This window comes from Argiope bruennichi, chromosome 2 (assembly GCF_947563725.1).
Source record: "Argiope bruennichi chromosome 2, qqArgBrue1.1, whole genome shotgun sequence".
Classification (NCBI taxonomy): Eukaryota; Metazoa; Arthropoda; class Arachnida; order Araneae; family Araneidae; genus Argiope; species Argiope bruennichi.
Genome location: NC_079152.1, coordinates 134,928,937 through 134,944,008, shown reverse-complemented (window position 1 = coordinate 134,944,008; position 15,072 = coordinate 134,928,937). Strand labels below are relative to the sequence as shown.

At 28.8% G+C, this 15,072-nt stretch overlaps 1 protein-coding gene across 1 annotated transcript in view; it reads right to left on the bottom strand.

Annotated features, from left to right (window-relative positions):
- The window catches only part of LOC129961960 (uncharacterized), a 291,846-nt gene that overhangs the window by 53,865 nt on the left and 222,909 nt on the right, over window positions 1–15,072 (bottom strand). Inside the window, exon 2 of the mRNA XM_056075609.1 lies at window positions 10,113–10,323. Within this exon, the coding sequence (XP_055931584.1) occupies window positions 10,113–10,293 (181 nt within the window). The 5' untranslated portion in view covers window positions 10,294–10,323. The remainder of the gene's footprint in view (window positions 1–10,112; window positions 10,324–15,072) is intronic.

Here is a 15,072-nt window from a genome sequence, read left to right as displayed (position 1 = left end):
TATCTATAACTTTTATAGCTGGAATAAATAAATAAGCTGAAATATAAATAAGTGGAATATGATTGATTATGAATCAACCATTCTTGTTTCATTGCACCTGCAAGTTGTCTTTTTTATATTTTTATTCTTTCTCTCTCTATATATATAGTGCTACAAGTAATCACGGAATAAGAGACGATTTTCAAATTATTAGATTTATTTATTTCATTCAAATCGTATTTTCAAATTAAAAATATTTAAATTACATAAAGAGTTATATTTTATGTTGCTTGAATCAATATATGCAATGCTAAAAAATTAAGAAATCTTTGTTTTTATGTAGTTTCTAAGTTTTAAACATCATATTTACTTAAATATTTGTGTTATATTAGGTGTTTAAAGCAAAAGGCTCCACTGTCTTATAGTTAAAAACGAACGAATTTCAAAATTTGAATATCAATATTTTAGATGATTTTCAGTTTAATTTCCAATTGAGAAATTCAAACTAATGCATTAACTTGTAGTAGGATTTTAATTTCTTTCAATTACTTGAAATCGTGATTTATTATTTTTCTTTCAGTAAGACCTTTAATATTTGTTATTCTCTTAAAAGAAATTTAATAAGTGTTATTTTTAAGACATTTTCTTTGATTCTTTAATAGACATAATTTCGAGATATCTTCACAAAAATTTGGGGTGTGATTTATTATGATAAACACATATTATAAAAACACCAATTAAAATTTTACTAGTCAACTGATTAATTTATGAAGCTAGAAGTTATATGTCAGGATCATTTAAGACAAATTGGAAGATAAGTATTCTTAACATTCAGCATTAAAGGAGAAATTATCTTTGTATGTTCTCTGGTAATATTTACTGACTAATTATAGGAGAATTCAAATAATTTTCTAATGCTTTTTTTATCGCAAAATAATTAACTGAAAATAAAACTTTAATAAAACTAAATTTGGAATTACATTTCGCATTTAAGTGTGTGGTAACATAAATTTATACAATAAAAAACTTCTTTTTCAAAAACTGATTATTGTTTTCTGAAATAAATTCCGATGCAGTCTCCATGTATTTTAAACAGCTATTACGCCGCCAATTTTAGAAATTAAAAAAAAATTGTTTTGTTGTATATGTTAAGTTGATAAAATCTTTTCCAAATATTACTAAAAGATATTGAAACTATAATTTTAAATCTCTTAAATTTTGAAGCATTGTGTTTACTGACTCAAATACCCTAAAATCTAACTTTTTAATTCATTTAAAGATTTTTTACAGTTGGAAATAGAAAATAAAAGCATATCTCTAAAGAAATAAAAATTTAATTGTTGATCCATGATTCAAATAGATATCTATATTTGGTAAAATGTGTTTTCTTGAGTAACTTAAGTCTACTACTGTGTTTGTTTACACCACTTCTTTATGTAAAATCATAAAATAATATGGTGTTGATGCTGTTGCTTTTAAGATATAAATCTTTTTTATAAGTGTGCACAGTTAATATTTTTATCCCATCAAAATTGGATTTTGAATAATTTATCTTTAAAAAAATGCGAATAATTAAAATTATTGCATATTCTTTAAAAATTATTTTAACTTATTTTTTCAGTATTAAAGGCAAAGTTTGCCTTTCATTAACTATAAGCTGATATTTTTTTAATCCCATATTAAATTCCTATTATCTTTGAGTAAGTAATATTTTATTACTATTTTCGAATTTCTTAAAATATGAATATCGCTTCTATTGAGTGTGCGAAAAAGACATTATTTTAGAATTATGAAGAATTAACACGCAAGACTAAAGAATATTTTCTTTAAAATCCGAAAATGTGTTTCCTCATTACCTTAGGAATAAATTATATATTTCTGTTATCCTGAACAAAACAGAAACAGAACAAAAAATAAATAAATAAACTTTTGTACTTTAAAATGTTAATGTTAAATTTTGGTTTTTTGAGCGATAACACTGCATTCATTTCAAAAACTCTTTTAGAACATTAAATCTTAGTAACCCATTTGTGCTGCAGAAACTTTCCAACTCTCTCTCAATCTAAATGTAATTCCCATTCGCTTCTCAATCTAATCTCCAATAGTAACATATATTAGTTTTACAAATTTATTTCTTTTACACTGCAAGCAAAACTAATCCGTAACCTGTATTTTAGGGCATCGTAATCCTGATTGTCATCTGAATATTTCGAAATATTTTTATGACCTGTCGATCGCTGCTTTTCCCTTTGTTAGCGATCAACTCAATGATCGATTCAATGCAACAGGTGAATTGCCCTCGAAAGCTAGGAAGGCACAGCCATTCAGATCTCTTCTCTTCTTCGTATTGACTAGCAAAGTTTGTCAAGAAAATATCACACAACGATTCTAACAGAATGAGGCCATCATTGTAAAAAAGCATAATATAATAGATACTTTTCTATCACTGCAAGGTATTTTTCATTCCTGGCAATCTTTCTTTTTCACCCCTTTTTCAAATAACAGCTCTAAAGCTTATATAATTACTGTTATGCAGATGGTAATCCTATAAGCACAAGACTTTTTACTATATTCTCACGATGATTTCGATATTTTGAATACCTTTTAATATCGTAATAATATTGTAAGGCATTGTGTGGTGTCGTGGAGAGATTTGGGAATCTAATACATATTGACGATGAGAGAATGGATTCATTTCACCTGAGGCTTCAAACATCTGTTTCGGGAATGTTTAATACAAAAAAAATAAACATGTGTTTTGGACCTATGTCGAATATAGAAAATTCATGTGTATTATCTTATTGACTAGATAAATGATAGTGAGACTCCTCTCTTGGAGACCATAAATGTTTTTAATTATTCCGGCACTTTTTTAATTATTCTGGTATTTTAATTATTCTAGGCTGAAAAATTAAAAGAGACAGGACGATTTTTAATCCTTGTTGTTAAGAGGCCTCATGCTAGAATTCAGTCTACTCTTGGTTTAGTGGAGTGGCATAACTTAGATGGTACAGACAGGACACATTAGTGCACATAGTCTGTGCACCATTTCAGAAGCTCAAAACCGCTGGAATACAAGAACGCCTTTTTTCCCTCTACTGGTGGCATCTAGGATATTTTTAAAAAATGATTCCAACAGAAGTTCTTATTTTCACAACCATATTTTGGTTCTGGGTTTGATTAATCATTTAGTTAATCAATGTTTTCGATTCAAATTTATTTTCCTATCAATAAATAAAAAAGTCAAAATACTGTATAGACAGATTATAATAAAAAATCGGGTCTCCATTCAAAATTTATAAAAACAAACAAAAATTTAGCTTCATTATTTCTTCTTCTCACTTTTATTTATTTATTTATTCACATGAAATTTGAAAATGTGGAAAAGGAGGGAGGGGAAACTCTACAGTACAACTTTACTGGAAATCAGGGCGACTAACGAATGTTGTTTCGAATGGATCCCTTGATTCTTAAAATCCATCTGCAAGAAGATACAGATTATATGGGATCTTCACTTTTGGAGTTTCACGACAATGCTCTAATGCATTTGCCGGTAACAAAGAGACTGAGTGAATAATTAAGATATCATCTATTCCACAGACAAATGTATGCATTTTTAAATGATCATAAAAGGGTTAAATTTCATGGACAATCGTTACTAAGCAAATAAATTTTTATTTTATATGCAATAGCACTTAGAAATTATGTTGAATTTCTATACAATGTCTTAGATATGACAAAGTTTCTTTTTCTATAAAATAAATTCAGTTTATCGTTCTTATATATTAACCTTCATGCATTCTGAAAGAATATGAGAGTTATTTCCGTAATTCTAAGTTGCCTTCGGGGGATAAAGCCTACACTGAGTTAGTTCCTTACTCTTCAAACATTTCTCACCACAAAGGAAATCGTTTGCCTTCGACAAAATGTGTAATAAACCCATTATTACAGGAGATCTTTCTGAGTTGGATTTCAATCTGCAACCGCCAGTATCCGAAATCACAGAGATATTTTCAAGAAAACAAGTTAATGCGCATGCTCTTTTATGTGATTAAATATTCTCTTAAGTACTTTTTATATATATTTTTTAAATTTCTAATACGAAATTTATTTTCTCAATATTCTAATACTTCATATTACCCAAGCAGCAAAAGATCGTTGGCCAACCATTGGCCAAGCATCGCCCCACGGAACGAGCGAGATTGGGGCGAGATCGGAGGCGATCTCGCCCCGACATTGGTCATGTCCCCCGGCGGTACGCCGCGCGATGGTCGCCCCGACTTGTTTTCGACGAATTTGCCGATCCTTTGGCGATTTGTTATTATCACGGGCGACGTTATACCAAGCATTTCGCGACCTGTTTTATCAATGGGCGACCCAATACCAATCATTTCCCGATGTGTTTTAACAATCGGCGACCCAATACCAATCATTTCCCCTTGTGTTTTAGCAATGGGCGACCCAATACCAATCATTTCGCGACCTGTTTTATCAATGGGCGACAAAATACCAATCATTTCCCGATGTGTTTTAACAATCGGCGACCCAATACCAATCATTTCCCCATGTGTTTTAGCAATGGGCGACCCAATACCAATCATTTCCCCATGTATTTTAGCAATGGGCAACCAAATGCCAATCAATAGGCAATTTATTTCTGAACACTTGCTGGTTTCAAATTGAAATATTAGTTTAATGGTTATTCAATTTTCTCAAACTCTAGAAACTAGTGTCATAATATTTAAAACTATCATACTTTCAAAATTTTGTCAAACGACTGAAAATACGAGATATTTTGAATAGTTTACTTTTCTTTTTTACCTATTAATAATAGTGTTTGTTATTTATTTTGATAAATTTAAAATTCCATAAAATACTTGTTTTCGATAAAAATTCATGGAAAATGTCATGTCATCTAACAATTCTTCCAACTTTTTTTTAACTATTATTATAGCATAGATTTTACCACAATTTTACCCTATAAAATGTTTAAATGACATTTTTTTACTGTTCTTTAAAAAAAATAAACAAATGTTAAAATTATCTGAAATAATTTTAAATTTGATCCCCTGAACATCTATCTACATATAAGATTTATTTCCTTCATTGATATTTCCTATTTATTTTCATTGTTTAATGCATGGGAAGAAATGTTAACATAATCATAGTTTCAATTATATAATTAATCAGTATGATTTTAACTGATATTAGAAATTTAAAAGTAGATGTATTATATATATTGCCTATATCATTTGTTTTTAAAAGCTATTTTATAAAAATTCGAAACAGAAAAATATATAATTCCTATTAAAAAATATATATATATATATTTTTTTACTATACACACTTTTATATTGCTTAATGTGAGCAATAAACAAATAATTCCTAAAGAATAATGAATAAAACACAAATTCCTATTTTAACACCCTAAAATTTAATGCATTGGTTAAAAATAGTTTCAAACACTAAATTATATAATTCCTATTATATGTTTCTTCAATAGAAAATATTTTACAAGCACAAATTAATAAGTTACTTCAAATTTCTAATATTTCATAATTTATGTTTAGTGATGTTTAGATACGTAGCAAAATAAAAAAATTTGATCAATGTTAAACCCCGAATATTTCACAAATATGTTTCATAAAAATTCCATATACAAAAATGTAACGCTTCTTTCAATTTTACTGATTCTATTTACTATTGATTTTACAAAATTACTTCATGAAGAAATTTTATACCTCATTATAAATTTTAGTGTTAGCTAATGTCCAATAGATAACATTTTACAAGCACAAAATAATAATTTACTTCAAATTTCTAATATTTTTTTTATTATCTATGATTAGTTTGGTTTTATGGCACAAGAATTAAATTTGATCTTTGATTAACACTGAATATTTCTCAAAAATTCCATACACAAAAATGCAGCACTTCTTTCAATTCTACAAAATTCCTTATATTTACTATTAACATGTAAAGTTTCTTCAAGTTGTAGAAATTTTACACATTATAAATGTTAGTGTCGGTTGATGTCCAACATACAACATTTTACAAGCACAAATTAATAATTTACTTCAAATTTCTAATATTTTCTTGATCTATATTTAGTTGTTTGGTTTTGTAGCACAAGAACCAAATTTAATTAATAATTAACACTGAATATTTCACAAAAATTCCATACCCAAACATGGAACACTTCTTCCCATTATAGGAAATTTTATTTACTATTAATTTACAGAGTTACTTCATATTGCATTAATTTTAAACCTCATTATAAATGGTAGTGTTAGCTAATATTCAATAAACAACAATTTACAAGCACAAACTTACTTCTTATTTAATAACTTACTTCAAATTTCTAATATTTTCATAATTTATGTTTAGTGAGGTTTAGATTTGTGGCAAAATAACCAAATTTGATCTATGATTAACTCTGAATATTTGAAAAATATGTTTCACAAAAATTCCATGCACAAAAATACAACACTTCTTTTACTTATACGAAATCTTATTATTAACTTACAAAGTTACTTTATGGTGTAGAAATTTTATACCTTATTACAAATGTTAGTGTTAGCTAATGTCCAATTGATAACATTTTACAAGCACAAATTAACAATTTACTTCAAATTTCTAATTTTTTTTAAAATCTATGATTAGTTTGGTTTTGTTTCATGGCACAAGAACCAAATTTGATCTATGATTAACTCTGAATATTTTACAAAAACTCCATACCTAAAAATGTAAACACTACTTTCAATTATACAAAATTTCTTTAGACAAATATTTTTTTAATTATTATTTTCCCCTCTTTATTTTTAGGAGAAAAGAAAAACAACTATGCAAAACAATTTATTTACAAAGACCTTCAATAAATAATATTTTAGAAATACAAAGTAAAATAATAATTTACTTGAAATTTTTTACTGAATTTTCTGTAATGACTTATACACCCAAGCAAAATCCTGAAACTAGGACTTATAATTTAGAAGAATAAATAATATTGACACAAAGTAATTTATAAAAAATTTATTTAAACTTTATTTATTATGTAATACTTGAAGAGTTTGAAATTTCTAAAAATCCACACACATTTATATAAATATTCTATATATGTATAACTGAATCTTCAGCTACATATAAAAAATTATACATTTATTTATACATTTCATTTTTCCTTTTTGCTGAACCTAGAAAACAATTATAATAGTAATTGAGATTTCGCTTCATTTAAAAGTACAAATAAAACATTTGTTGACAATTGGAGATGAGTAATTAACAAGCAAAAGTCTTATAGAACTTCATAAACATAATATTTTTGTTCTGATACTGGACTGTGTAAGCAAACTTTATAATAATGTTTAGGATAATAAAGAGAAAAAAAACTCAAACTAATGGGAGTAAAATTTATGTTACTGTTATATGAAATGCGAAATACTTTGAAACTATTCATATAAGAGAACTCAAAAGTGCCTGCATAATCTCAAGTTTTAAAGTTTTTTTTTTTTTTTGAAGTTTAAAATAAATACATTCTGCTAAACTTTTTTTAGCCTCATGTCAAAATAAAAATAATTACACAAATGTTATTTCAATACCAAAATATAAAAATGTTATTTAATACTTTATTAAACTTCTTTCATAGAAAAATTGTAAATGAAAAGGAAAATTAACTAAGCTAAATAGAATTAAAATCACTTGAATTGTCAGTCTGAAAAAATAATGAGGTTGCCATTAAAAAAATTTATTCAAATTATATAGAAAAATAAAATTTGTACAAAACAAAATTTATGCCTTTCTAATTAAGGCAAATAAGTTTTCAGATAAAAAAAAATCAGAAATTAAAATTTACCTACTTGTCATTCAAGCCTATCACATTGCAACATTTTGAAGTTTTACTACACTTTTCACGAAAAGACATTACATATTTTGGCACTTAAACACATACATCTGATAAATCCTTGATTGCTTCCACTGCTCTGAGTAATTGCAACTGACCAGAGAGAAATTTTCTGATTTGGAATATCTTCAATTCTAAACAAGTTCTTAGGATATAAAGTGAATTGGGACATATAATTGTTTTAAATTTCCTTCTGATGTTCCAAGTAGGTAGAAACCATACTCCATCACATTAATTATAACTTCCAATATTTTGCTCTTTCTTGAAGTCAGGAATAGAAACTTGCACAATAGTTTCCAAAAAAATATTGAGAATTTTTTTTTTTGTTTATATTTATAGATCAATTTTAAAATTTATTTTATCTTTAATTGCATTTTCAGTTTTGAAACAAAGGTTGCACAAAATTTTTATTTCATTGAATGAGAGATGTATTTCATACTTTGCCAGGTTGTCATTTGGCATTCTATAGAATGCTTAGAAAATGTATGAAATACAAATTGTTTCATACATTACTGGCTTGTTTTAGGCCTTATATACAATGCTTGGGCATTCTATAGAATACTGGATTTCATATTTTGCTGGTAATACATATAAAGAATTATACATATACTTTTCTTCACTCTTCTTTTTGCAGATTTGATGTTGAACCTAAAAAACATATTCCTTAATTAGAATAATGATTGAGCTTTCACTTCTTTTAAAAGTACAAATAAAATATTTGTTGACAATTGGAGATATGTAATTAAGGAGTAAAATAGATATATAGAACTTCATAAGCTTGATAATGTTTTCAATCTGATAAAACTATATAGGCAAATATTATAATAATGTTTAGGACAATAGGGAAAAATAATATAAACTAATGGGTGTAAAATTTATGTTACTATTTTATGAACGGTGAAATAATTATAAACTATTCACATAAGAGTATTCAAATATAACTACATAATTGCAAGTTTTAAAGATTTTTTTTCTTTTCTTTTTTTTTTTTTTGAAATTTACAATAAATATATTCTGCTAATCTATTTTTTTAGCTTTATGTCGAAATAAAAATAATAACACAAATGTTATTGCAAAACCAAAACATAAGAACGTAATTTAATATTTTTTTAAAACTTTTTTCATTAGAAATTGTTGTTAACAAAAGGAAAGGCATTGTAAATGAAATGGAAAAATATCTGCAATAATTTAAGAACAGACACACACACAAAAAAAAAGATAGGAAATAAAATCACTTGAAAAGAATACAAACAAGAAAAGAAATGATAATCGTAGCTTACGCCTAACGCTAATAATATCACGTGCAACTCCATGTTAAGCAACGAGTTCGAACGGCTTCAACAAAAATAATCTTTTTTATTCACTATTTAGAATAAATAATATATTATTTACAAATATATAATAATAAAAACTTTACACTTACCAAGTTTCTTGAAATGACAGTATGCGTTGCTGGTTGAATTTCAAAATCCAATACACGCCAGGTGATTCATGGGAAATTTCTAAAATATGTTCGCATAGCGCCACCTAGGAAAAGCAACTTTCCCGACATCGAGGCGACTATGGGCCGATTGCTTTGAGCCGGTCTTTTTCACTAAGTCGCCGTAGGAGTTCGCCCCGATGAAAAAGCGATCTTCAGAGGCGACAGAAAAAAATATGGTCAAAATCCGACGTCGCGCCAATGCAAAGGTGACATTTGCAAAATACGGGCGGCGTATATCAGATGGCTGCGATGCTTGGCCAATCGTTTAGCGACTTCTCTTGCTGCTTGGGTATTTTCTTAAAACTAAAATTAATTGTTCCAAAAAATAATTACACTTCACTTCCTTAACTCATTTTCAGATACCAACAAATTAATTCTTCTAGAAACCAGCCAAAACTACATGATCTGCCATCCAAACGAATATTTTGCTTAGTTATATTAGCGTCCCGGTTTAAAGTAACACTAGAGCTATTCTGGGACGGACTTTGCAATTTTGAACCACCATCAGATGACGAGGGCGACGCCTGAGCTGGACTTGAAGACCTCCAGTTCCGAAGCTGAAACCCTATCACCAGGCCACCACGACCTGCCATTCAAAAGGAATAATTCTCTACACGATTTCTTCTGAATTTTTATATTATTGTCTTCTCATTTTTCTATTATAGAGCTTAAGAAACTCAGTTGTCTAAAATTTCGAAATCGAATGAACTAAAATGGGAATGAAAGAAGTGATTTTAATGAAATTCTTACTGGTGCAACCGGCAGGCTCATCCGAGCCGTCTCCGCAGTCGTCAGTTCCATCGCAGAATCGGTTGCGTGTGATGCACCTGTCATTGTCGCACTGGAACTCCCAGGACTTGCAGGGGCTGGGAGGTACAGCCACACCCCACCCCGTCCACGAAGCCACAAGAAGAAAAAGGAGGCATTGCATCGTCACCACTTTCAGAATCACATCCTCAACCTGAAAAGATAAAGATTGTTTTGTTTTTTTACTTCTGGAGAAATAATTTTTTTTTCAATAAATAAATATTTTCTGTCAGGATTTGTGAAATTGGAAAGAAACTTTCATGATTTGAATTTGAAGTATTTATAGCTGGCCGCTTGAAATTGAATTCCAAATTGCAATCCTTTAAATGGGATACTGCAATGAAACTGAGCATTCAAAACTTTATAATTTCGCATATACAAAAAAAAAAAAAAAAAAAAAAAAAAAACATTGTAATAGTCGAAAAAAAATGAATTGAGACTTCAACAAATTAATTTCCTGAGTTCAAAAAATTGGCAATTCGTCGATCTTTCTGCCTGTGAAGATTGTCCGGTCGTTCCAGTACAAGTGAACTAATAATTTCAAAATATAAAGATATAGATAGATAAAATTTAGCATATAGGATTACAACTAAAATATAAATCCATATCTAATTTGGAACATATTTCGTTCAGATATTGATCCCAACGAATTTTATTAGTCTGTATTTTCTCATGTATGTAACCATGATAACTGAAAAACGTCACAACGTAAATGAAGTTTGGTATAAGATCTTATAACTAAAATTGTCGCTCTACATCAAACGTTGGTTTCAATCGATCGGAAAAAACGTGTTCAAAATATACATTCGATTTTCTTGTATTTTTTAACCAACCACGCACCAGTGATTAATTTGCAAGAAAAAAATTGCAAAAATGGGTTGACAAATTCAGTAAAATCATCCCTGATCTGTATATTTCGTAATATTTGTTCGCCAATACCATGGAAAACATCTATGTCTCTGAATTTTATTCGCGGGGGGGGGGAGAATCACATTTTTGTTAGAAAGCAGTTAGAAAGGTGCACCACTCCCACTGGCTAATTACGGTTTGTAAATTTTGCTAAATAATAAACACATCAAGCCAAATATTATTTGCATTGAAATCACAAAAAATATTTCTATCGGATTAAAAAAACTTACCTATAATCCGCATAAGAAGAATTAATATATCTTGGTCACATGAATGATATTAGATTGTGATGACGTCGATTTTATTCGTTATGCTCTAGAACAAATAAGGCTGTACTATTATCTCTATGCATTGAAAAAGAATATTGATATATCATATGTTTCCTCGCAACATACTGTTAGATTTGAGATTAGTGGAATGTTCTCCAAATAATAATAATTATACAAAAAAAAACGAGAGCGGTAATATAAACAATATAACAATGATGTATGATGCTTTACAATGCATTGTTATACAATGATGTATAACAAAGATGAATGTATGATGCTAGCATCTACATTCTATGGAAATAAGCACGCAAACATAGATGCATCAACTACTACCAATCCACTCAAATAACTCTTGGTGGAAAATACACAACTTGGAGCAGTTGGATCAAATTCCTCCAATCAAATGCAGGGATCCCCTAGTTTTATTTGCCAACTATTCCAAAAAATAGAATTGAAAATGATTACCCAATATTTGATTATCTTTTAATGTGTAATTTGAAGTTTATTGTCTGTTACATAACTTTATTCAGCTTTGTAAAGTAAAATGGAACATGCATTGCTTACATTTCATTTGATCATATGTAACGCATTAATAATTCAGTACGTTTTTTGGAATATCTAATTTTTAAAGTACGAAGGAATTAATTTTATGTATGAATACTATTGAATGTATCTAAATAAATTTAATTTCCATAATCTTCAAAAAGAATCATGTTATTGTTTTTTTAACCGGGACGGCACATTTCCCGATTTAAAATTATTATTGTCATTTAACATGCATACATAAATTATTCCTATCTCACTTTTATAAAATAGGATTTCCAACTATTTTATCATTTTTGTGAAACTAAGGAAGTGCAATTATATACAAAAACAACAACACACTCATTGAGTTTCAGAACTTTCCTAATTTGAAAATGCCTTATATTGTATAAAAGTCGGGCATTTACTTTCATTTATATAAAGTCCTCCTATTCCCGAGTTAATTGCCTCATTTGATTTTGACACAGATAGATTTATTAAATAAGATAAAATTATTGCGGAATTCTTAAAATGATTTTATCCGCCCATACTTTTTGAATATTTCTTCGTATATGCTTGTGCTAAGAAATTATCAATATAAGGACATATTTTAAGGGAAATAAATATGTGGAATAAATATAGAATTTCCTGAAATGACGTTCTAATACTGTAAAGGATTAAAAATTGAAGACAATTTTACATGTTATCTCACCTGTGCATGTAATATGCAGGAAGTGAAGTCAATCTAGAATCATATAGTTACGGAACTTCTTCCACTAAGTTCGTAAATGCAACGGATTTGTTTGTAGTGGGTGGTGATGCACAGTCAACAGGACCTCGGTAACAAACGACGACTTTATTAACACGAAGACACAGATAACAAATACACAACCGAGGCGTACACATGCAATACACAGAAGAACCGCTCACAAACTACAGTACGCAAACAGCACAATAATGATAAGGAGCTTGAAGCACTCAAGGAGAGAAGGCTCCTTCAATTATTAACCAGAGTTGAATTCAAAACATCGCACAGCCTTTTATAATTATCGAGACACGACAGAGAAGGTTCTCGAGCAGTCAAGCATATCTCGCTTCCTATTAGATCAATAGCTAAACTTCTGGTTTTATCCCGTTTTATCTATTTTATCGCCAAAGTCACCAAATTTCTCGGCAAGTCGCCAAATGGTGGCCAAGTTTGTCTTCAAGCCCTGAGAACACTGATTGGGCATCCGATCAGCATCCACAGAGCTGATCGTTCACAGTATATCTTTCCAGTGATTGAAACTACCATGCTGAGAAGCAACATTATAGATTTGTAACAATATCTTTAAAAACTACTATTTTATTTAGTCATTAGAGAAGAATGATTTCAAAATTCTCATTTTTATGGTGAATAGTAGCAGAGATAACAGTATCAAGGACTTAAAACTAGAAAGACTCTAATAGTTGATGTCATGGCTCATTGAAAGGATTTGGTGAGAAAGAGTTGATTTGAAGATTTCTTGGAAATTTCATCAGATCGGAGCTATACAGAAAGGCAATTATAAGCATTATTCAAGCGAAGCTTCAATTAAATTTTCAAAGAATTTTCTCATTTAAAGAGCATGTGCAAGATTTTAAATGTCATGGGAAATTTTTTAACCTTGGTTCTCAAGAAACCTTTTATTTAACAAGATTAACCACGTACACATGTAACTAAATTTTTATTGATATTTTTTAAAGCTAAAAGAGACAATAGACTGTGTTAATTTATTTAGATTATAGCGATTGTATAAAGAAAAATCTTTTATTTTTCAGCACCAAATTTTTGTTTTGTTAGGCATTTTATTTTTTACTATTACCTATACCTCATACTTGATTTAAAAGAAAGATATGCAGATTAATATGTAAGTAAACATATCACTCATTCGTTACGTTTTTTTAAATGAATGCTCCAATATTTATTAATTTTAATTTTATTTAGCCACAGTATTTTTTTTTTTATTTTTGCCAACTTTCTGAAAATTTTTGTTCATTTATTCCTATTTCTAAAACAATGTAGATTAGTATTTTCTATACCCTTTAGTTACGTGAATATTTATTAATTTCATTAAATGTTTAATGTAAAAACAGCAAGTATATCAACAGGAAAATATACGAAAATTTAGAAAAAAAAAAAAATATTCTGCTAAAATTTTAATGTGGAACTAGATTTTTCTTTTAAGCTATTCTGGTGCAAATCCTTGCTTCAAAACTTTTTCTTCAATGGGAAACATTCTATCATAACCATGCTTCAAGACAAGCTTCTATCATTCTTCAAGCATTCTATCATAACCATGCTTCAAGACAAGCTTCTATCATTCTTCAAGCATTCTATCATAACCATGCTTCAAGACATGCTTCTATCATTCTTCAAGCATTCTATCATAACCATGCTTCAAGACAAGCTTCTATCATTCTTCAAGCATTCTATCATAACCATGCTTCAAGACAAGCTTCTATCATTCTTCAAGCATTCTATCATAACCATGCTTCAAGACAAGCTTCTATCATTCTTCAAGCATTCTATCATAACCATGCTTCAAGAAGAGAGATAACTGATTTTCATTTTTCAACGCATTGAATTAAAAAATTTTACGCTTTACAGTACATAAATTCATTGAATTTATAAATAGATTTAGTATTTCAAATACTATATAAAGATTTTTTGGGTATAAGCATCATAAATATGAACCGTGGTGATAACCGAGATGATATCGATAGTCTTAAAGCAGATGCACAGTTATTCAAATCCAATCCAAATCAACGCCACATTTGACGCGTCGCAGCAAAATTAAAATACATAAAGGTCACATAAATAGAGCCTCTCGTATGGAATCGAATCTCCAACTGAATATCCTTCGATGTTGAGGCAAGATTCATCCACAAGACTATATCTCAGTATAAATGTTTTTAAACGAATCGATTGCTTTTATTGAAATAATAAAATAGGCTAAAAAAGAAAGGAAATGAAATTTCTCATCTCAGATTCAGGTCTGTCATCGGGAAAACTTGCTGTCTAGTAAAATATTTGAATTATTCTGGCCTATGAATTCGATCTAAAATTTTACTGGAACTGTTTAAAATATGCATAAAAAAGGAGTCTTATCACCTAAAGCGACAAGATCTTGATATAAAAACAGCTTTTTCCTTCTTATGTAATTAAAATAGAAACGATTCCC